Source organism: Erithacus rubecula, assembly GCF_903797595.1.
Source record: "Erithacus rubecula genome assembly, contig: scaffold_149_arrow_ctg1, whole genome shotgun sequence".
Lineage (NCBI taxonomy): Eukaryota > Metazoa > Chordata > Aves > Passeriformes > Muscicapidae > Erithacus > Erithacus rubecula.
The window spans coordinates 53797-76835 of NW_027636152.1; the positions used below are offsets into that span (position 1 = coordinate 53797).

Sequence of the window (23039 nt, forward strand, 5' to 3'; positions counted from 1 at the left end):
TGCTCCTGTGCATCCAGTTCTGCACGAACCCGCTGGAGTGGGGTGAGCTGAGCTCTGGGGTCCCTTTCCACCCCAGCTGCTCTGGGATTTCCCACAGGTGACATACCTGGGTAGGTTCTCATTGCTCGCTCTCCTTGCATTGCCAGCCAGAGATCCTGATTTTTGCCTTTGCCTTGCGTTTTGCACAATCGTGGGGGAAGGATGTGAGGATGCCGGGTGCTCTGTGTTCGGCTGGGCTGGGCTGCTGCCCGAACGAGCTGAAAGAGAATCGGGGGCGGGGAGCCCGGTTCGGGTCCATCATTTCGCCCCCGGCGCTCTCGGCACGCCCCTCCCGGGGCACACGAGCACCTTGAGCACCCTGTCCCTGATCTGCCGCGTCCTCGCCCCGTACACCAGCGGGTTGAGCAGCGGCGGCAGCAGCACGTACAGGTTGGCCAGCAGGATGTGCGCGCCGGGCGGGACGCGGCCGAAGCGCTGCGCCAGCGCGGTCAGCGCGGCGGGCAGGTAGAACAGCAGCAGCACGCACAGGTGCGAGCCGCAGGTGTGCAGCGCCTTGCCGCGGGCGCCGCGGGACGGCAGCCGCGCCACGGCGCGCAGGATGAAGGCGTAGGAGACGGCGATGAGCAGCAGGTCCAGCGCGCCCGCCGCGAAGGGCAGCGCCAGCCCGTAGCGCGCGTTGGCCGCGGTGTCGCCGCACGCCAGGCGGGCGATGCCCATGTGCTCGCAGTAGGTGTGCGCGATGCTGCGCTGCCCGCAGAAGCGCAGCCGGCGCAGCAGCAGCGCGCACGGCAGGATGATGCAGAAGCCGCGCAGCACGGCCGCCAGCCCCGCGGCGGCCACGGCCCGCGGGGTCAGCACCGCGCCGTAGCGCAGCGGGAAGCGGATGGCCACGAAGCGGTCCAGGGCCATGGCCAGCAGGATCACCGACTCCACCAGGCAGGTGAAGTGCAGGAAGAACATCTGCGTCAGGCAGGCGGCGAAGGAAATCTCGCCGGCGCGGAACCAGAACAGAGCCAGCGCCTTGGGCACGGCCGTGGTGGCCAGCGTCAGGTCGGCGAGCGCCAGCAGGCACAGCAGCAGGTACATGGGCTGGTGCAGGCTGCGCTCGGCCCAGATGGTCGCCAGCAGCGCCCCGTTGGCCAGCAGGGCCGCCACGTACAGGCAGCAGAACGGCACCGAGATCCAGCCGTGCAGCTGCTCCATGCCCGGGATCCCGGTCAGCACGAACGTGACCGCAGCCAGGCTGGTGGCGTTGGACGAGGGCATGTCCCCTGAAAGCCAAGGCACAGGGTACCGCAGCACCTTATCTGAGCTGCCTGAGCTCTTCCAGCTGCACCGAACGCCTCCTGCCACTGCTCTGGTGTGCACAGAGCCACAGCCAGAGGCACCAACCCATTTACTAACCCCATTCACAAACCCCATCTACAAACCCCATTTACTAACCCCATTTACAATACAAACCCGATTTACAAACCCGGGATCTGCACTGTGCTGCAGGGTGTAGGGGCAAAAACCCCATTTACAAACCCCATTCACAAACCCCATTTTTACAATACAAACCCCATTTACAAATCCCATTTACAAACCCAGGTCTGCACTGTACTGCAGGGTGAAGGGGTACAAACCCCATTTACAAACCCCATTTACAAACCCATTCACAAACCCCATTCACAAACCCCATTTTTACAATACAAACCCCATTTACAAACCCCATTCACAAACCCATTCACAAACCCAGGTGTGCCCTGTGCTGCAGTGTCCTTACACCCTGCTACGTGTAAAAACCAGCACCCAGTCTCCTCCTCATTGATTTTAACACAGCACTCACACGCTTCTCTTCCAAGTGCTTCCACTTCAAGCAGAGTGACGGGAGACAGAATGGGATCTTGCTGTGATATTTCTGTGTTCTCTGAGTGCAGAGCAGAAGGAGCCAGGCAATGAGAGAGGAAGGGTCAAGTGTTCCCAGGGATGAACGAGACGTTCTCAGGCACCAGGAATGGGGAGTTCTGGGGCCCCTGGGCTCACACTAGGACAGAGAACAAAATTAACTCCAGGTTTGAAGTTGGCTGCCCACGGTCCCTATCTCCAAACTTCTCTCTCCCTCCCCTTTTAGCTCTGAGACCCAGTTCAATTTGCTTTGCAGCAGTTGTCAGAGCAAATCGAGCAGAACTAAAATTTAACCGTGCAGTTGGAAAGGTCTTTGTGTCAGAGAAAAAAACAATGTGAGATGGAATTCTCCCTCCAGCCGAAGGAAGGGAGATGCTGCTGCCCTGGAGAGCCCTGAAGAGCCCCAGAGGCTGAATCAGACCCAGCCACACAAATTAAGGCGGGGTGTGACTGTTTTCAGCAGCTTCTGTATTAACACTCAAGCCTTACATCTCAAAACCCATATCAAAATCCATTAGGAATTATCCATGACACAGGAGGAAGTGTGTAAGTGCTGAAAAACTCTGATGTTGTTGCACACCCAAATATTGATTCTGTGTATGGAAAAGCCACTCTGTCTTCAACATGGCCTGAACAGCCGTGTTCACACTTAATTCCATGTTTAAAATATCCTGAACCAAGAAAGTGCCCAGGGAAACACAATATGACAGTGGATCATCTTAAAAAATAAAATTAATCTAAATAATACCTGATTCTATACTGCTACTACTACTACTACTAATACTGCTACTACTAATAATAATAATAACTATTATATAACAGTGACGACTGTTCTCTATTACTATTACTCTAACTACTATTACAATTCTGTAATTTTTTAAAAGCAGTTCAGGATAAATATTGCATGAAAGAAAACCAGATGTGAGGTGTTAACAGAAAGAATATTAGCAGTGCTGGAAGCTGGCAGCTGTGCTGCCATGCCAACAGCTCAGCCTCTCTGGCAAAATGCAAATATTAAACTGCAAATAAACAGGGATCCAGTGGGAATCTCAGTGCACCCAGGAGCTCCGCACCAAAGGAGTCCTTCAGCTTTAGATCCCTCTTCCAGAATCGATCAGACCCCTTCCTGCACGATCCATCCTCACTACAAAACTCTATTATTTTTTAATTAATGGAGCTCTAAGGATGCAGCTCGCACAGCTTTGCCCAAGCGGCTCCTCGGATTCTTCTTCCCCGAGATCTTTTAATTTTGCCCTGAACTCAAAGCAGTTACCTAGCGCCCGGACTCCATCCCCCGGGACAGCCCCCGGAGCTGCGGGGAGGCTGCGGGAGGGTTTGGGGGGCCCCGCACCCAGGTCTGCGCCCCCCGGGGGAGCTCAGGGCCCAGCGGAGGAGGGGGATCCGCCGGGGTCCGGCTCTGCTCGCAGGGAATGGAATCGCCTTTCCTGGCGGGGAGGGCGCGGCTCTGCCCGGGGGCGAGCGGGAGGTGCTGGGGCGGTGGTCCGGGGGCGAGCGGGCGATGATGGGGCGGTGGTCCGGGGGCGAGCAGGGGGTGAGGGGGCGGTGGGCCGGGGGCGAGCGGGAGGTGCTGGGGCGGTGGTCCGGAGGCGAGCGGGCGATGATGGGCCGGTGGTCCGGGGGCGAGCAGGGGGTGAGGGGGCGGTGGGCCGGGGGCGAGCGGGAGGTGCTGGGGCGGTGGGCCGGGGGCGAGCGGGCGATGATGGGCCGGTGGTCCGGGGGCGAGCAGGGGGTGCGGGGGCGGTGGGCCGGGGGCGAGCAGGTGATGATGGGGCGGTGGTCTGGGGGCGAGCAGGCGATGATGGGGCGGTGATCCTGGCCGGCATCGCCCCCGAGCATCGCCTCGGCTGCTGCCGCTTCCCGGTGCTCTGCCTCTCCCGCTCGGCAGGGAGGGATGGAGGGAGGGTTTTCCCCTGTTTATGGCTAGTGGGGAGTGTGGCTGCTGTGCGCCAGCCTCCCAGCGCCCCAGAGCCGCCTCTGCCCTAAATCCCAAACGAGCCGCTCCCCAGAGCAGTCTCTGGCCCTAAACCCCAAACGAGCCGCTCCCCAGAGCAGTCTCTGGCCCCAAACCCCAAACGAGCCGCTCCCCAGAGCAGTCTCTGGCCCTAAACCCCAAACGAGCCGCTCCCCAGCTCCCTGGCCGGGGAAGGAAGAGCCCGGCGGCTGCAGGCGAGAGCGGTGCAGTGAGAGGGGATGCTCCCGCTCCCGCTCCCTGCAGGGATCCCAGCGGGTAGGGATGTTCCCGGTCCCGTTCCCGGTCCCGGTCCCGGTCCCTGCCCGGATCTCAGCCTCGGGACGCTCCCGGTCCCGCTCAGCAGCCCCGGGCGCTTCCCCCGCCCCTCCAGCCCCCCAGGTTCCGCAGGGCTCCGTGTGCCCCCCGCCCACCCGGTCCCCCGGCCCTCGGGACCCCAGGGCCCTGCTGCCAGCGCAGCCCTGGGACCCCCGGCCGGGCTGGGGGCGATCAAACCGGCCTGGCAGCGGTGCCGGGCGTGCTCGGCTGCGCTCTGCCAACAGCACAGCTCTCGCTATTAATAGCAGCCCCTGATTTGAATAATTATTGTTATGCAGATCGCTCTCGGTGATTAAGTCGATAAAAGGAATTCGGCAGCGTTTCTCCATGGGAATGTGAGAGGAGATCTGTGGGCTCGGCTGCTGCGGGGGATGGGAGGAAGAGCCGGGGGCTCAGGACCCTCCCGGGATTGTCGGGAGCAGGGTGACATCCGTGGCAGGGCGGTGAAACAAGATGAGCTTTGGGGTGCCCCCCAAACATAACTGCTCTGCTGATGACTCTGTTAATGCCTGGACCCTGTGCCCTGGGGTGACCACCCCTCCCTGCAGCCCCCAGAAACGTCACCGTGCTGGCGTTGGAACCATCCCTGTGCAGGCAGGATTTCCTGCGGGCTGGGTCATGCTAGCACTGGTGAATCTCCAGCCACCAGCAGTGGAGAAACAGGAATTTTCTGACCATAATAAAGCCAATAATTCCCAAGAGCAGTGGTGGTTCTCAGCAGCCAACCCCCTGAACCCCGAGGCAGGAGAGCCACCCTGCTGAGGCTTGGTTAGGACTGCAGATGTTAGAGGAGCCATGGAACCACAGAGTACGAAATCATGGAGTGGGCTGGGCTGGAAGGGACATTAAAGCTCATCTCTCTCCAGCCTCCTGCCACCTCCCACTGTCCCAGCTGCTCCAGCCCCAGTGTCCAGCCTGGCCTTGGGCACTGCCAGGGATCCAGGGGCAGCCACAGCTGTGCCAGCCCTGCCCACCCTGCCAGGGAACAATCTGCTGACCACATCTGACCCTTTTGGTGTAAAACCACTCCCTTTGTCCTTTCACTCTCTGCTCCTGTAAAAAAAACCCTCACTCTCCACTTGGACTGCTAATCCAAATAAATGCCAAATTGGGGATGGCTGGCTGTGCTGCACTCAGGGGCTGCAGGGTGGCTGCAGTGAGCAGTCTGTGCTCTCCAGGGGAACGTGGGGTGGGGGATATCTGCTCTCCTGGCAGGCAGGAGGATGTCTGCTCTCCTGGCCAGGCTGGAAACGTGTGCCTGGAGCTGGCCAAGGCTGCTGCCCGTGCCAGGGAAGGAGCAGTGCCAGGGATCGTGGGTGGGCACTGGAGCAGAGCCATTGCACAAGGGAACAAGGGAAATGCTGGTCCCCAGGCGACCTCCTCTGTGGGGCAGGGAGAACCACGACCTGGGAAATGTGGGCTCAAATGTGGACAGCTTCCACTTGAGACAACCTCCTCACCCAGCCCCTGGCAATCTGCCACGGCCAAGTGCCCTGAAAAGCCCCTGACAGCCCCAGAGACCCTCCCTTGCTGCTCCAGACCCTGCTCTGCTGGTTCAGTAATCCCCCATCCTGCCAGGTGTGCTTTGGGGATGTAAAACACCTTGGAACCTTACACCCCACAGCCTTTGTGTCCTCCTGGGGTTCTGCTGCCAGCCCTGCATGCCTACACCTGGCTCAGCCCCCCTCCTCTCACAGCTCCCAGCCATGGCATATTTTGGCAGCATCCATGTTCAATTCCCTGTTCCCAGAGCAGACACACTCCAGCACCATCAGCAGAACAAATATTTACCCAGCTGAGAAAAAGTGTGTTTGTTTCAAAAGAAACCCAAAAGGAGGCAAAGGTGTCTCAGCAGCCCACGGTTCATTTCTTTGTGTGCTGTGTGGGAAGAAGTCTTGTGGTCCCCAGGTCGCTGCTCAATTTCATCTGCAAAATCCAAACCAGTGTTCACACTGGGACCAGGAAAGCTGCAGGGCCAGGCTGCTCCAGTGGTTTAGGCTTCACTCACAGCTTTCAGGATATTTGATGTTGATGTCAATTTTCTGAATTGCAGACGTTTCCTTTCCATCAGAAATCTCCTGATCAGTCGACAGAGAGTCTGGCTCATATCTCTGACTGGCAGCTCTGAGGGACGTGGGTGGTCTCAGCTCCCCAAAGCCCAGCCTGTGTTTGCAGTCCCAGAGCTGCTCTGCCAGGACAGGACACCGATGCCAGCTTGCCCCCTGTCCCCCTGTGTCCCCTCCCTGCCACCAACACCCCCTCCCATCACCCTGGCTGCAGTGAGAAGTGGTGGGATGGCACAAGGAGAAAAACAGTCTCAGACTAAAATAGGGAAGATTTAGGTGGGATCTTGGGCAGGAATTGTTCCCTGGCAGGGTGGGCAGGGCTGGCACAGGGTGCCCAGAGCAGCTGTGGCTGCCCCTGGATCCCTGGCAGTGCCCAAGGCCAGGCTGGACACTGGGGCTGGAGCACTGGGACAGTGGGAGGTGTCCCCATGGCAGGGGTGGCACTGGGTGAGCTCTGAGGTCACTCCCAACCCAAACCATTCCATGATTCTAAGCCAGAGCCTAACCCTATCCCCTCAGTCCTGGAGAGGCTGAACAGGAGCAGCCCCTGCCTAACAGCCACGAATTGCTGATCTCTGAAGGGGCTGGGGGCTGAGAGGAGACTCCCCATGCCAAGGATGCCCACCAGGACACAGGTGATGGGCAGTGCCTCTGCAGCCTGTCCTTTACATTTTCTGTGACTAAAAAAGGACAAAATCCTATTGTTGCAGGTCTTGGACACACATGAGCCAGCCTGACCCATAAAATGACTCCCAGGCACAGAGTGTGGGGCAGTCCAGGCTAGACCTGCTCTGGTTCCTGCTGTAAGTCACACAAGGGACGTGTGAGTGCACTCCAGGGGCTACCAGGGCATCCCCCTCCTGCCCTCACCCTGCTTTCCTCTTCTCCCCAGCTCAATTTGCCTCCCTCCATCCCCACACCCCTTCAAAATGTGAGCATTGGCTGAAGGAACAGAACATCCACACTTTGTTCCTGTTGCAATGGTGACCTGCATGGTCAGGGTTAGGGTTAGGGTTAGGGTTAGGGTTAGGGTTAGGGTTAGGGTCAGGGTCAGGGTTAGGGTTAGGGTTAGGGTCAGGGTTAGGGTTCGGGTTAGGGTTAGGGGCTGGGGCTGGGGCTGCAGGCAGGTGCTCCAGGCTCTCCTGGATGCAGAGACATCTCCCAGCTGCTGCTCTCAGCCCAGAGGTGTCCTGGACCCAAAGCAGGGGTTTGCTCTTCTTGCCTCCCCAGACAAGGGCAGAGCTGGGGCAGGAGGGTATTTCAGCCATAAATGCTGAAATAGATCTTGGGAGGGATGTCCCCACTCCTCTCCCAGCCTGGGGACAAGGTCACACTCTTCAGGCCAAGGCAGCACCCACAGCTCCTCTGAACTCACCTGGTGGGCTCAGGTGCTCTTGGGGGTTGGGGTTTGTTCTCTTACTGTCCCAGTATAAAGAGTTTTTCCCATTATTTTGCTAAGGGAGCCTGCCAGGTTACAGAGTGTGCCTGCAGCTCAAAGGAAGGATTGGAACTGAGCTATTTGTTCTGTTCTGTTGTTAATTTTTTTCATAGCTGCTGTTGTTTCTGTTTATCCAGTTAGATATATGAGTAAAGAGCTGTTATTCTTGCCCCCTTATCTCTGCCTTAGAGTTCCTGATTAAAAAAAATGTAATAGTAAGGAGGGAGAGGGTTTACATTCTCTATTTCAAAGAGGAGTTTCTGCCTCTATTGGCAGATACCTGTCCTTCCAACCAGGACAGGTGATCACAGACCCAGTCAGGATTTCCAGCAGTTCAGGGCCCCAAGTCTCAATTTTCAAAACTAAGGATGTCTGTGATCACCCCCTGGGCTCACAATACAGCACAACAGCAATGCTGAGAGAAATCAAGGGAAAACTGGAAAACTGAGAGAAAACACTAAAAGTGAACAGGATGACAAGAAGTGCAGGGAAATTGACCAAAACTTGCTAATATTTCTCCAAAAAACATCCTGAAATCACGGAAGATAGGAACAAAAACAGCCTGTTCAAAGGTTGCTAAAAAAATGAAACTATGAAAAAAATCATGAGAAAATTCCAAAACAAAGTGAAAACAATAAAAGTGAACGGGATAACAAGAAGTGCAGGGATAGGGAGCAAAGCTTGCTGAATGATGCTCATTGAAATCCTGAAATCGCAGGAAAAAGTCTGAGAAACCCACTGAAAAGGAGATGTGATGAAATGAAATGGGATGGAAAAAATCCTGGAAATTCAGAGGTGGGGTGACCATGCTTAGCTGGACTCAGATGACAAGAAGTGCCAGAAATGGACCAAAACTCGCTAAAATAACTCCTAAACACCTCCTGAAATTAAGGACAAAGCCAAAAATTAGAGCCTGTCTAGAGGATGCAGTAAAAATGAAATGGTGGAAGAAATCAAGGGAAAATTCCAAAACTGAGTGAAAACACTAAAAGTGAATGGGATGACAAGTAGTGCAGGGAAATGGACCAAATTTGCTAAAATTGCTCCTGAACACCTCCTGAAATCATGGCTGAAAGGAAAAATAGGAGCCTGTTGAGAGGTTGCTTAGAAAATGCAATGGCAGAAAAATCGTGGGAAAAATCCGAAACCTGCTGAAACACTAAAATGACAAGAAGTGTAGGGAAGTGGACTAAATCCTGCTAAAATTACTCCTAAAAATATCCTTAAATCAGCAGGATTTGTCCCAGCAGGACAGCCCTTCCCCATCCCCACCCAGGGTCCCAGCAGCTCCTTCCTCAGCCCCCCCAGCTGCCCTGGCCCCTCCTGGGGGGCTGCTCTCCCCCCCATTCAATCGGTGTCTCTGCACCAATGCAAAACTCGTTAGCAATGATTTCACAGTCGTGTTTACACAACTGATCCCATCTCACAGGATCAGAGGCAGCAGCTGCCAGTCTGCACACAGAGCACACAGAAAATGACACGTGAACTGCAGCGAGGTTCTGCACTTGGACAAAGTCCACCAGCAGCTGCTTTACTCCTTATTTATTGATTTGTTTATGTGACATAATGAGCTCTCTATCACCATGTTATGAATATAAAAATTGCTCAGGTTGCATCAAGCCTTGGGGTAACGTTTTTCAGCCTTTAGGTGCCACGTGGATGCATCAGAAAATGAAATTCCAACGGAATGGAGGCAGGCACTGATTGCCATTAATTACATTCCAGCCCTTTTACACTTTATTGATCAAGTCTCATATTCATTTTGCCATTATTTTATTTCAATCTAAAGACAATCGAAGCTGTTTCAGATTTCTCTGATAATCCCATTTCTCTGTTAAACTTAAGCACATAAAATTATGGGTTTCCTGATTAAAGTCAGAAACTTTTTTCCTTTGTTTTGTTTTTTTTTTCTCCCTGATTTGGCTGAGCCAGCAATACCTGAGGAAGGTTTGCTTGCCATGTGCACCAGGCAGAGAGCGGAGGAGAAGGGGGGGGCAGAGACCAGAGAATGCCAAGGGTTAGGGGCAGGGTTTGGGGCAGGGTTTGGGGCAGGGTTTGGGGCAGGGTTTGGGGCAGGTTTGGGGCAGGGTTAGGGCAGGGTTAGGGCAGGTTTGGGGCAGGGTTTGGGGCAGGGTTAGGGCAGGGTTGGGGCAGGGTTTGGGGCAGGGTTAGGGCAGGGTTAGGGCAGGGTTTGGGGCAGGGTTAGGGGCAGGGTTAGGGCAGGGTTAGGGCAGGTTTGGGGCAGGGTTAGGGGCAGGATTAGGGCAGGGTTTGGGGCAGGGTTTGGGGCAGGGTTAGGGCAGGGTTTGGGGCAGGGTTAGGGGCAGGGTTAGGGGCAGGGTTGGGGCAGGGTTAGGGCAGGGTTTGGGGCAGGTTTGGGGCAGGGTTAGGGCAGGGTTTGGGGCAGGGTTAGGGGCAGGATTAGGGCAGGGTTTGGGGCAGGGTTAGGGGCAGGGTTAGGGCAGGGTTTGGTGCAGGGTTAGGGGCAGGTTTAGGGGCAGGGTTAGGGCAGGGTTAGGGCAGGGTTTGGGGCAGGGTTAGGGGCAGGGTTTGGGGCAGGGTTAGGGCAGGGTTAGGGCAGGGTTTGGGGCAGGGTTAGGGGCAGGGTTTGGGGCAGGGTTTGGGGCAGGGTTTGGGGCAGGTTTGGGGCAGGTTTGGGGCAGGGTTAGTGGCAGGGTTGGGGCAGGTTTGGGGCAGGGTTTGGGGCAGGGTTAGGGGCAGGTTTGGGGCAGGGTTAGGGGCAGGGTTAGGGGCAGGGTTTGGGGCAGGGTTAGGGGCAGGGTTTGGGGCAGGGTTTGGGGCAGGTTTGGGGCAGGGTTGGGGCAGGGTTTGGGGCAGGGTTTGGGGCAGGGTTAGGGGCAGGGTTTGGGGCAGGGTTAGGGCAGGGTTAGGGCAGGGTTTGGGGCAGGGTTTGGGGCAGGGTTAGGGCAGGGTTTGGGGCAGGGTTAGGGCAGGGTTTGGGGCAGGGTTTGGGGCAGGGTTAGGGCAGGGTTTGGGGCAGGGTTAGGGCAGGGTTTGGGGCAGGTTTGGGGCAGGGTTAGGGCAGGGTTAGGGGCAGGGTTTGGGGCAGGGTTTGGGGCAGGGTTAGGGCAGGGTTGGGGCAGGGTTAGGGGCAGGGTTAGGGCAGGGTTTGGGGCAGGGTTACGGAAGGGTTTGGGGCAGGGTTAGGGGCAGGGTTTGGGGCAGGGTTAGAGGCAGGGTTTGGGGCAGGGTTAGGGCAGGGTTAGGGGCAGGGTTAGGGGCAGGGTTAGGGCAGGGTTTGGGGCAGGGTTTGGGGCAGGGTTAGGGCAGGGTTTGGGGCAGGGTTTGGGGCAGGGTTAGGGCAGGGTTAGGGCAGGGTTTGAGGCAGGGTTAGGGGCAGGGTTTGGGGCAGGGTTTGGGGCAGGGTTAGGGGCAGGGTTTGGGGCAGGGTTAGGGGCAGGGTTAGGGCAGGGTTAGGGCAGGGTTAGGGGCAGGGTTAGGGCAGGGTTAGGGGCAGGGTTAGGGGCAGGGTTGGGGCAGGTTTGGGGCAGGGTTGGGGCAGGGTTAGGGCAGGGTTAGGGGCAGGGTTGGGGCAGGGTTAGGGCAGGGTTTGGGGCAGGGTTTGGGGCAGGGTTAGGGCAGGGTTAGGGGCAGGTTTGGGGCAGGGTTTGGGGCAGGGTTATGGGCAGGGTTGGGGCAGGGTTTGGGGCAGGTTTGGGGCAGGGTTTGGGGCAGGGTTAGGGGCAGGGTTAGGGGCAGGGTTGGGGCAGGGTTATGGGCAGGGTTGGGGCAGGGTTTGGGGCAGGGTTACGGCAGGGTTTGGGGCAGGGTTAGGGGCAGGGTTTGGGGCAGGGTTTGGGGCAGGGTTATGGGCAGGGTTGGGGCAGGGTTTGGGGCAGGGTTACGGCAGGGTTTGGGGCAGGGTTAGGGGCAGGGTTTGGGGCAGGGTTAGGGCAGGGTTAGGGGCAGGGTTTGGGGCAGGGTTTGGGGCAGGGTTAGGGCAGGGTTAGGGGCAGGGTTTGGGGCAGGGTTAGGGGCAAGGTTTGGGGCAGGGTTTGGGGCAGGGTTGGGGCAGGGTTTGGGGCAGGGTTTGGGGCAGGGTTTGAGGTAGGGTTAGGGTCAGGGTTAGGGGCAGGGTTTGGGGCAGGGTTTGGGGCAGGGTTAGGGGCAGGGTTAGGGGCAGGGTTGGGGCAGGTTTTGGGGCAGGGTTGGGGCAGGGTTTGGGGCAGGGTTTGGGGCAGGGTTTGAGGTAGGGTTAGGGTCAGGGTTAGGGGCAGGGTTTGGGGCAGGGTTTGGGGCAGGGTTAGGGGCAGGGTTAGGGGCAGGGTTAGGGCAGGGTTAGGGGCAGGGTTTGGGGCAGGGTTAGGGGCAGGGTTTGGGGCAGGGTTTGGGGCAGGGTTGGGGCAGGGTTTGGGGCAGGGTTTGGGGCAGGGTTTGGGGTAGGGTTAGGGTCAGGGTTTGGGGCAGGGTTTGGGGCAGGGTTGGGGCAGGGTTTGGGGCAGGGTTTGGGGCAGGGTTTGGGGCAGGGTTAGGGCAGGTTTGGGGCAGGGTTTGGGGCAGGGTTTGGGGCAGGTTTGGGGCAGGGTTTGGGGCAGGGTTATGGGCAGGGTTAGGGCAGGGTTAGGGCAGGGTTAGGGGCAGGTTTGGGGCAGGGTTTGGGGCAGGGTTTGGGGCAGGTTTGGGGCAGGGTTTGGGGCAGGGTTAGGGGCAGGTTTGGGGCAGGGTTTGGGGCAGGGTTTGGGGCAGGTTAGGGGCAGGTTTGGGGCAGGGTTTGGGGCAGGGTTTGGGGCAGGTTTGGGGCAGGGTTGGGGCAGGGTTTGGGGCAGGGTTTGGGGCAGGGTTGGGGCAGGTTTGGGGCAGAGTTTGGGGCAGGGTTTGGGGCAGGTTTGGGGCAGGGTTTGGGGCAGGGTTTGGGGCAGGGTTGGGGCAGGGTTTGGGGCAGGGTTTGGGGCAGGGTTTGGGGCAGGGTTTGGGGCAGGTTTGGGGCAGGGTTTGGGGCAGGTTGGGATCCAGGGCAGAAGCTCTCCAGCCCAGGGACCCCCTCCAACTGAAGGATGGGGGTGGGTTCCTGCCTGGCTGGTGCTGAAGGGTCTCATCTCATCATTCCTCACCTGCAGGAGCTGTGGAATCACGGAATCACAGAATTACAGGAGGTTTGGGATGGGGGGGATATTGAAGTCCATTTCATTGCAGCTCCCAGGGCTGTGCCTGACCCTCCTGGGCCCCCAGGGACCCTCAGCTCTGAGCTCTGCCCCTGTTCCCATCCCAGACTGGAAGTGCTCCAGGACCAAGAACTGTTCTAACTTTTTGGGAACCACAGTGGAGAGGAAACTGGGAGCTCTGAGCCAGAGACCCATAGACATTCCTGCTAAAAACCTCGTAGGTGTTTTTGTCCCCATTTCTGATTAGATTGGACCACTAGAACTGGAGCTGCAGGGTCCCTCAGCAGCTTCCTACTGCCCAACCCTCCAGGGAGCTGCTGGGACCTTGGGCAGCAGGAATCCCTAACCCATGAGGTCAAACCAGTCACCCAAAACTTCCTCCCAAAGGCTGAGTTACCATCTCATTCCAGGCAAGGAGGTGCTGCTATTATTATCTGCCTGTCTGTGAAGTGGGATTTTTATTAAATTAACATTTCATAGAATCACAGAACCATCCTGGTTCACCTCCTGCCATGGCAGGGACACCTTCCACTACCCCAGGCTGCTCCAAACCCATCCAGCCTGACCTGGAAACTTCCAGGGTCAAGCCCCACAGCAATAAAGCTGGAAATGGGCACTTGAGCCTGACACACTCCAGCTCTGTCCTGGTGAAAGCCGAGCCTGTCCCTGTCCCTGTCCCTGTCCCTGTCCCTGTCCCCAGCCAAGCAGTCACCCCAGATCATTTTCCTTTCAGCCCAGCAGCCTGGCTCTGCACAAATCCCCATCACCTCCATCCCCACTCCAGGTGCAGGCTCAGCTCCTTCTCTGTGCACAGAAACATCTACTGAGGGCACAGGAGAGTTTCTCAGTGACTTCCACTTATTTCCCAAAGATTTCTGAGATTCCATTTACTTCTTGCATGTTCTATGGGAGAAAAACACCCACTGAAAGTGTGGGATAATGGAATGGTTGGGGTGGGGAGGGACCTCAAAGCTCACCTTGTTCTAACTGTGCCACAGGCAGGGATCCTTCCTCCTTCCCTTCCTTCCTGCCAGGCACAGATCCTTGTAACCAAACACACTCCCAAAAACCATGAACTGAGCTAAAGAAACCGTGGGTGTCTCCAGATTTGGGGGGAAAAAACCAAAAATGAAGTAGCTGTGGTTTCCTACCCTGTGTGAGTTACTAAGCTGACATTTAACCACCTTGAAATACAAATCTCCCTGCCTGGCTGGCAAATGCCCTGTTCAGGAATGGCCCAGCTGGTGACTCACTGAGCTGGGGCCATTTCCCTGGGCACTCTGCTCCTGACCTGCACACCCAGCAGGAGCAGAGCAGGGGCTCAGAGCTGCCTGCCCCGTGGTGCAGCCCCATCCTGGGGCAGGAGCAGATCCAGAGAGCCCTGGAATCACAGAATTTGGGCTGGAAGGGCCTCAGGCTCATCCCATCCCAGCCCTGCCATGGCAGGGACACTTCCCACCACCCCAGGCTGCTCCAGCCCCAAATATTGACAAATCCAGGGGCAGCTCAATTGTTCCTGGAGCTGCCCACAGCAACACTCTTCTGACACATTTCCCTTCTCCAGCTCCATCTCCTATCAGAAATCACATGGCTGCTCCCTGCAAACACTCTTTTTTCTTTTTGCTAAGAAAGCCAACGCAAACACAAACGTTCTGAGGACATTGAAAAAACCCAGCAGCTTTTGTGCCCAGCTCTGTTATCTCCCCTGGTAGACAAACAGCCCTTAATGAACAGACTTTCATTTCCCCTGTGCCCGTCACAGGGTGCCACCTTTGATCAAATCAGCGGAAAATAAAACAAAGAGAAGAAGGAACGCGTTGCAAAAGTGAAAACTTTAGTGGGGTTTTGGTGTGAAATGGTGAGTCACTGCTGCTGGAGATGGCAGCAGCAGTGGCGTGGCTGGAGCAGGGTTTGCAGTGCTGATCCAGCCCCTGTCACTGACAGGAGCTCACTGCTGTGCCCGTGGCTCCTGCCCTGCCAGGAGCTGGGCTGGATCAGCCCCCACCAGAGGGGTCCCACAGCTCCTGCCCCGATGCAGGGAACAACACTGAAAGGCGTGCAGAGATGGGGATCCCTGCGGGATGTGCTGGGGTAGATCCCTGTGGGATGTGCTGGGGATGTGGATCCCTATTGGATGTGCTGGGGATGTGGATCCCTGTGGGATGTGCTGGGGTAGATCCCTGTGGGATGTGCTGGGGATGGGGATCCCTATGGGATGTGCTGGGATGTGGATCCCTGTGGGATGTGCTGGGGATGGGGATCCCTGTGGGATGTGCTGGGGATGTGGATCCCTGTGGGATGTGCTGGGGATGGGGATCCCTGTGGGATGTGCTGGGGATGGGGATCCCTGTGGGATGTGCTGGGGATGGGGATCCCTGTGGGAAGTGCTGGGGATGGGGATCACTGTGGGATGTGCTGGGGATGTGGATCCCTGTGGGATGTGCTGGGATGTGGATCCCTGTGGGATGTGCTGGGGATGGGGATCCCTGTGGGATGTGCTGGGGATGGGGATCCCTGTGGGATGTGCTGGGGATGTGGATCCCTGTGGGATGTGCTGGGGATGTGGATCCCTGTGGGATGTGCTGGGGATGTGGATCCCTGTGGATGTGCTGGGGATGGGGATCCCTGTGGGATGTGCTGGGGATGGGGATCACTGTGGGATGTGTTGGGGATGGGGATCCCTGTGGGATGTGCTGGGGATGGGGATCCCTGTGGGATGTGCTGGGATGTGGATCCCTGTGGGATGTGCTGGGGATGGGGATCCCTGTGGGATGTGCTGGGATGTGGATCCCTGTGGGATGTGCTGGGGATGTGGATCCCTGTGGGATGTGCTGGGGATGGGGATCCCTGTGGGATGTGCTGGGGATGTGGATCCCTGTGGGATGTGCTGGGGATGTGGATCCCTGTGGATGTGCTGGGGATGGGGATCCCTGTGGGATGTGCTGGGGATGGGGATCACTGTGGGATGTGTTGGGGATGGGGATCCCTGTGGGATGTGCTGGGGATGGGGATCCCTGTGGGATGTGCTGGGATGTGGATCCCTGTGGGATGTGCTGGGGATGGGGATCCCTGTGGGATGTGCTGGGGGAGATCCCTGTGGGATGTGCTGGGATGTGGATCCCTGTGGGATGTGCTGGGGGTAGATTCCTATGGGATGTGTTGGGGATGTGGATCCCTGTGGGATGTGCTGGGGATGTGGATCCCTGTGGGATGTGCTGCTCCTTACACACCACTCTTGAATTGCATTTGGGAGTCATGGTTTGAGGGAAATGCTTCCCCAAACACAGGACAGTAAAGGCTCCCCCAGGCTCCCAGAGCACTTCAGCAGGGATATTCCTTTGGCAGGAAGGAGTGCCCGGGTCCCCCAGCGAGGACAGGAGGATGTACCCCCTGTGGCACGGTGGGCAGTGTGTGCCTTCCTGCCATGCTTCAGCCTGGCAAACAAGGAGGGGCTGGTGGTCTGGGTGCTGTCAGACAGGTGAAGGGACAGGTGGAGCTGTAGGGCAGCAGACACCCCCAGTGCAGCAGGGCAGCTCTAAGTGCCCTGGTGCTTCTCAGCTGAGCCCACCCAGGGAAGGGAATGCAGGGAATTCAGGGGAATTCTCAGGAAGCAGCTCCAGGAGAAAGCAGCAGCAGCAGCAGCAGCAAAGGTGCTGATGATCCAAGCCCAGGTTTGCAGAAATCACATCACCTCGGGCAGACTGGCTCCTCTAGGCCACACCCCATATCCCACATCCCACACCCCACACCCCACATCCCACACCCCATATCCCACACCCCACACCCCACACCCCACACCCCATATCCCACATCCCACACCCCCATATCCCACACCCCATATCCCACACCCCATACCCCACACCCCACACCCCCATATCCCACACCCCATACCCCACACCCCACACCCCACACCCCACACCCCCATATCCCACACCCCATATCCCACACCCCACACCCCATACCCCACACCCCACACCCCACACCCCCATATCCCACACCCCATATCCCACACCTCACATCCCACATCCCACACCCCCATATCCCACACCCCATATCCCACACCCCATATCCGTTTTGTACAAGGGACCCCCTTGTTCTGTCAGCCCCACAAAGTGTGTCTGTAAGGAAATCATCTCTCTTCTCCTGCTGCCACTGTGACAGGCCAGGTCTTTCCCCAGCCCTGCCTTATCCACTGCCACAAACCCCTTGTAAAATCCCAGAAACAGCCCTAAAGCCACCCCCAGCCTTGTCCCAGTCAGTGGCTCTGTCTGTGAGCACACACCAAGCCGTGACTCTGTGGGACTCCAGGTTCCTCCAGGGGCTGGAATGACACAGTTTCTCACCCTGCTCAGACCAGTCACCAAAGCTCCCTGTAAAATCCCCAAAGGGGAATAAATTGAAGGATTCATCCATGTTGGGCAGTGTCTGGGTGTGACTGACATCCAGCTGCACCTGAGGGCTGTGGCCACCTGTCAAGCTCCTCCCTTGGAACCTCTTTAGGCATTGGAAGGGGCTCAAAAGAACTTTGAACTTCTTTTCTGCAGCCTGAGCAGCCCCAGCTCTCCCAGCCTGGCTCTAGAGCAGAGGGATCCTTTTCTTTCCTGCCTTTTGCTTCATTCTTCCTTCATTAAGAGGGGCAAAGGCACGTTGGGCTGCACAGGGCGATCCCTGGACAAGGGAATTGTGTCTGGGAGCAGGAATGGCCAGACACAGCCCGAGTGCAGAGCTGTGTGCTGATGCTGCAGCTCTGAGCTCAGTTCCAGCTCCTGAAGGGCAGCCCGGGCTGGGAGCGCTGTGCCAGGGCTGAGCAGCCCGAGGGCATCTTTGAGGAGTTGATTAATGCAAACAAAGAAGGGCTTTGAGGAAAGGAGCACCCGGGCTGCAGGGTTCGTGTGCTTCCCCCAGCCCCACTGCCTGTGCAAACTCCATCATACATCAGGAAAACTCCCGGCCAGGGCTGGGATAGAGGAAAACCAGCTGGACTCGGAGCAGAGATCAACCTCCCCTCCTGCAGCTGATTCACCCATTGCCAGCAGCAGCAGCCAAGGCAGACTGTTTGCCTTTCCAGAGCTCCCATCAAGGACTCCCTGAGCCCAAAGCCCGCTGGAAACGGGTCTGCACACAAAAAACCTTCAGCTCATCACAAATATTTTCCCAGTCGCCTGTTCCAGTTGCAAGCCCACGTCGGGCAGGTGAATGCAGCCAGTGTGGGTGTGGAGCAGGGGATTAAATCTGCCTGGGAGCATCCCCAGGCTCCAGCAGCAGCCAGAGCTGCTGTGTGTGGGCTAAAAGCAGCTCAGCAAGGCTGTCCACCTCCACTTCCCAGAAATGTGGAAATCTATTCCTCTTGTGATAACTGATAAAAGATTCCTGTTAATCATGGAAGTTTTGGAGTTTGTATAAACCAGAATACCTAGAAATAAAAACTTAAAAATAAAATAAAATAAAATAAAATAAAATAAAATAAAATAAAATAAAATAAAATAAAATAAAATAAAATAAAATAAAATAAATAAAATACATGGACCTAGATAAAGGGAAATATATGATTAAACCCACACTGTTTAAATCCCTGTTAGGAATACTCTGTACACCAGTTTGAAAAGAAAAAAAAGGTTTTTCCATAGTCTGAAAGGTTTTTTGGCAGAATCAATTTCCTGCCTTTGTGTGATCAATCCCAAACTCTGTGCTAAAGATCAGAATTCCCACTTCTCCTGTTTTTATCTACCCAGACCAGATGGTTCCATGACCAATTGTCCCAAGAGCTGTCCCACCAAGTTTGGAAGTTTCTTTGCCCACCACTGCTCACCTTGCAGAATTACTACAACAAACCAATAACAATTATTGATTATCACAAGGAAAACCATCCTATACAAAGGGAACTGCAAACCAAGTTGGGTGCAGTGTGGAGTGGGGGAGACCCCTCACGTTCTCCCCAGCACTGCTGGGTCTGTCTGTATAAAATAAACCAATCTAAATTTTGCTAAATACGGAGACTTTGTTCTCATTTCTAACACCCTCAGACACCACTTTGCTTTCCGCACAGAATGGCGCCCCAAAGCCCCTTTTGGCACAAAGGACCCCCCAGGGGCCAGCCCCGAGCTGGGAGAGGGACCCCCGGGTGGAGCAGAGCCCCAGTGCGGATGCACCGAGCGCTCCCCTCCCACCGCCCAGCACAGCAGCAGCCCCTGCAGCTTTGAACTGCCCTGCATTAACCATTAACAGCACCTAACGCCCCCGGCTGAGGCATTTCGGGCTTTTCAGCATTTCCATTGCGAGCGCTTTCCCTCCCTGCCTGCCCCGGGCTGGTCCGGGCAGGGGCTGGGCGCAGCCTGAGCACTGGGGGGATCCGGAGCACCACGGGGGGCTGAGAGTGCTCAACCCACAGCGGGTGAGAGGGTCTCGTTCCACTGCAGAGCCCCCCGGGACAGCCCTGCGGCTGCCAGCTCCCCCCTGCCACCAGCCACGGGCAGCGAGCTGCCCTCGGATTGTGGTTATTGTGAAGATCACGGATGGAACCTGCAATCTGCGAAATGATGGGAAGGAATGATGGGGCAGGAATTGTTCCCTGGCAGGGTGGGCAGGGCTGGCACAGCTGTGGCTCCCCTGGATCCCTGGCAGTGCCCAAGGCCGGCCTGGACACTGGGGACAGTGGGAGGTGTCCCAGCATGGCAGGGGGGCACTGGGTGGGCTCTGAGGTCCCTCCCAACCAAAATCACGCTGGGATTCCACAGTTCTGTGATTTTGTGACCTCTAAGACCATAAAGTGCAAAAAGCATTGCCAGAAAAGTCAATACTGAGCAGAGTCCTGCCCACCCACTGACCCCAGTCGCAGCCCCTCCTTCCCACCCCTCCTTTTGCTGGGACGCATCTCCCCGTCCCCAAACCCCTCCGGGGTGAGGGGAGCGGCGGTTCTGGAGCTGCAGAAGGGTCCCGGTTCCTGTTCTGGGGAGGCACCGCCACTCCCGCAGCCCTGCGAGCGCTCAGGGAGCCCCGCGATGGGAATTCCTGCTGCTGCCTCTCCCGTCCGCCGGCGCACCCCGAAATGCAGGATTGGGGGGACTCCTCTCTGCAGGGCTGCAGCTGCTCGGGAATCTCTCACTCGAGGGGCTCCCATGGCCCGGGAGGTTTCTCCAGGCTCGGTGATTCTGCTCAGTGCAGCAGAGGATGTGCTGCTGCTGGAACACAGGGCTGGACACAGAAACCTGACTCCTCCTGCATGCAGCGAGGAAGAGCAAGAAAGAGCGATTTATTGAAGAAAGACACTGCTTTAAATAAGAGAGTTAGTGAAAAACAAAATACAGTTCATTGGTCAGAAAAGGAGACACGTCTTGTCCCAGGATTTCTCACCAATCCAGCAGGTGTATATCTTCTGTCATAATTCTTTCTCTTATCTTTACAGTAGAGAAAAGGCTCTAGCTTGGGAAAAATCACAGCCAAGCCTGAGAAAGCTGGATTGGAAAAATCCTTTTAAGATTCTCCCTGGGCCTGTAATGGCCACACAGGGCTCACTGCATGAGCTCCAGCTTTCCTTGTTATTTCAGACTCTTCCCTGGGCTGGATCCCATGGCACAGACACCCCAAAACAGCCCCAAAACACCCTGCACTGTGAGCCTCATCCCAGCCCAGCCCAGGGGGGGTTCAGGGGCAGGGCAGGGACCCTCGGAGGGGAGCAGCTGAGCCTGGGCCAGCAGGGCATGGCTGGAGCTCCAGGAGCAGAGGGTGTCACCAGGAGCTGTGGGGCTGTCCCTGCTGTCCCTGCTGTCCCCGGGGTGGGGCACACACAGGTGTAGCTGCCTGGGCTGGGGTGGTTCTAGCTTTGGGCTGCTGTGGGGCTCACATAGCTCCAGGGGCCCCCAAGGCAGAATTCAGCTTCTCAGCTAGCCAGGAATGAGATCCTGGGAGCTGCTGGAGAGGTTCCAAAGGGAGCTTTATTTCTTCAAAGGATTCTACCAGCAAAATCCAGTTACATAGCACAGCAAGGGGTTTTTATAGATTTCAGAGGGATTGGGATTCTAACCAGTAAAATTAAAAGTTGAGAACTACCCAATTACTTTAAGATTGTAGGTGAGAAAAGACCAATCATCTAGTAATGTTAAAGACCAATAGAAATCCTAAATGATAACAGGGGTTTCAGTAGGGGGGACATTTCTCATGAAAGGTTTCATTGTCAGGGTATAAGATCCCAGGGGCTCTTTTCAGGGACTGTTGTGTCATCCACACTCAGGGGACTCTCGGGGCTGCCGTGAGGAAGAGGAGCACGGAGAGCTCACAGCAGCCCAGATGGGGCAGGGGCAGCAGCCTCACAGCGAGGGGAGGATGGCTGAGACTTTGGGGGAGCGGCTCTGGGGGTCCCTGAGAGGCAAAAAACGGCCCCAGAGGCAGAGAGACCCGCAGGGCTGTGCTCTGGTCACCGGGGGAAGGCAGGTGGCACCAGGACACTGAGGCACTGGCAGTGCCACGAATGGGATCCTGCAGCCCCCGGTTCCTGCAAGCCCTGGACAGTGTCCATGGTGCCCTGTCCAGCCCCCCCTGAGCCCCACTGTCCCCTCAGGGTCAGGACAGCTGCAAGGACAAGGACCTGAGTGTCCGAGGCCAGGGACAGCAGCACCTGCCCCAGGGGAGGTGAAGGATCCCTGCCCCTGGCAGGGGGGAGACAGGAAGGGTTTAATGTCCCTGTCTGTGACCCACCCTGCCCCAGCCCAGTGCCAAGGGACACCGAGCTGCCCGTTCCGGGGTGACAGCAGTGACAGGGACAGTGACAGGGACAGTGACACCGAGAGGGACAGTGACACCGACAGGGATGGGACAGGGACAGTGACAGGGACAGGGATGGGACAAGGACAGGGACAGTGACACCGACAGGGATGGGACAGGGACAGGGACACCGACAGGGATGGGACAGGGACAGTGACACCGACAGGGACAGTGACACCGACAGGGATGGGACAGGGACAGTGACACGAGGCCAGCCCCGCCCAGCACAGCCCCGTCCCTGCCCCGCTGCTCAGCTGCGCCTTTCCCAGGCTGAGCTCAGCCCGGCCCCAGCTGGGCACCATTGTCCCTCGGGACACTTATATCCTTTTTATTTACTCACGCTCCCTTTTGCTCTCAGAGCATGCAGCGTGCACACTGCCACTGTGCCTGTCCCTGCTCGGTGTCCCTGAGCACAGAGCCGGGCTGGGCTGGGATAATGGGATGGGATAGTGGGATGGGATATTGGGATGGGATAATGGGATGGGATAATGGGATGGGATAATGGGATGGGATGGGATGGGATGGGATAATGGGATGGGATGGGATAATGGGATGGGATGGGATAATGGGATGGGATGGGATGGGATGGGATGGGATGGGATGGGATGGGATGGGATGGGATGGGATGGGTTGGGATGGGATAATGGGATGGGATAATGGGATGGGATATTGGGATGGGATATTGGGATGGGATATTGGGATGGGATATTGGGATGGGATATTGGGATGGGATATTGGGATGGGATATTGGGATGGGATTTGGGATGGGATATTGGGATGGGATAATGGGATGGGCTGGGATAATGGGATGGGATGGGCTGATTCAACAGAGCTAGACTGGACTGGATTGGACAGAGCTGGGCTGGGCTGGGATGCTCTGCTCACCAGTATGAACAATGTGACACCCGTGCCTGAGGGGTGTGACACCAGCAGACACAGCAGGCTCACCGGCTCTCTCTGGCTCTCCCTGGCTCTCCCTGGCTCTCCCTGGCTCTCTCTGGCTCTCTCTGGCTCTCCCTGGCTCTCCCTGGCTCTCTCTGGCTCTCTCTGGCTCTCTCTGGCTCTCCCTGGCTCTCCCTGGCTCTCTCTGGCTCTCTCTGGCTCTCCCTGGTTCTCCCTGGCTCTCTCTGGCTCTCTCTGGCTCTCCCTGGCTCTCTCTGGCTCTCTCTGGCTCTCTCTGGCTCTCTCTGGCTCTCCCTGGCTCTCCCTGGCTCTCTCTGGCTCTCTCTGGCTCTCCCTGGCTCTCTCCGGCTCTCCCTGGCTCTCCCTGGCTCTCCCTGGCTCTCTCTGGCTCTCTCTGGCTCTCTCTGGCTCTCTCTGGCTCTCCCTGGCTCTCCCTGGCTCTCTCTGGCTCTCTCTGGCTCTCCCTGGCTCTCTCCGGCTCTCCCTGGCTCTCCCTGGCTCTCTCTGGCTCTCTCTGGCTCTCCCTGGCTCTCCCTGGCTCTCCCTGGCTCTCTCTG

At 57.2% G+C, this 23039-nt stretch overlaps 1 protein-coding gene across 1 annotated transcript; it reads right to left on the reverse strand.

Annotated features, from left to right (window-relative positions):
* Nucleotides 1-284: 284 nt before the first annotated feature.
* On the reverse strand, nucleotides 285-1366 carry LOC306815531 (olfactory receptor 52B2-like). The gene has a single exon (XM_079332110.1). It carries the CDS (start codon nucleotides 1264-1266, stop codon nucleotides 298-300), a length of 969 nt encoding a protein of 322 aa, XP_079188236.1. The 5' UTR covers nucleotides 1267-1366; the 3' UTR covers nucleotides 285-297.
* Nucleotides 1367-23039: the final 21673 nt, after the last annotated feature.

Excerpts from the sequence above, each read along its gene's own strand:
- LOC306815531 (XM_079332110.1), bottom strand. The coding sequence starts at position 1,266 with ATGCCCTCGTCCAACGCCACCAGCCTGGCTGCGGTCACGTTCGTGCTG.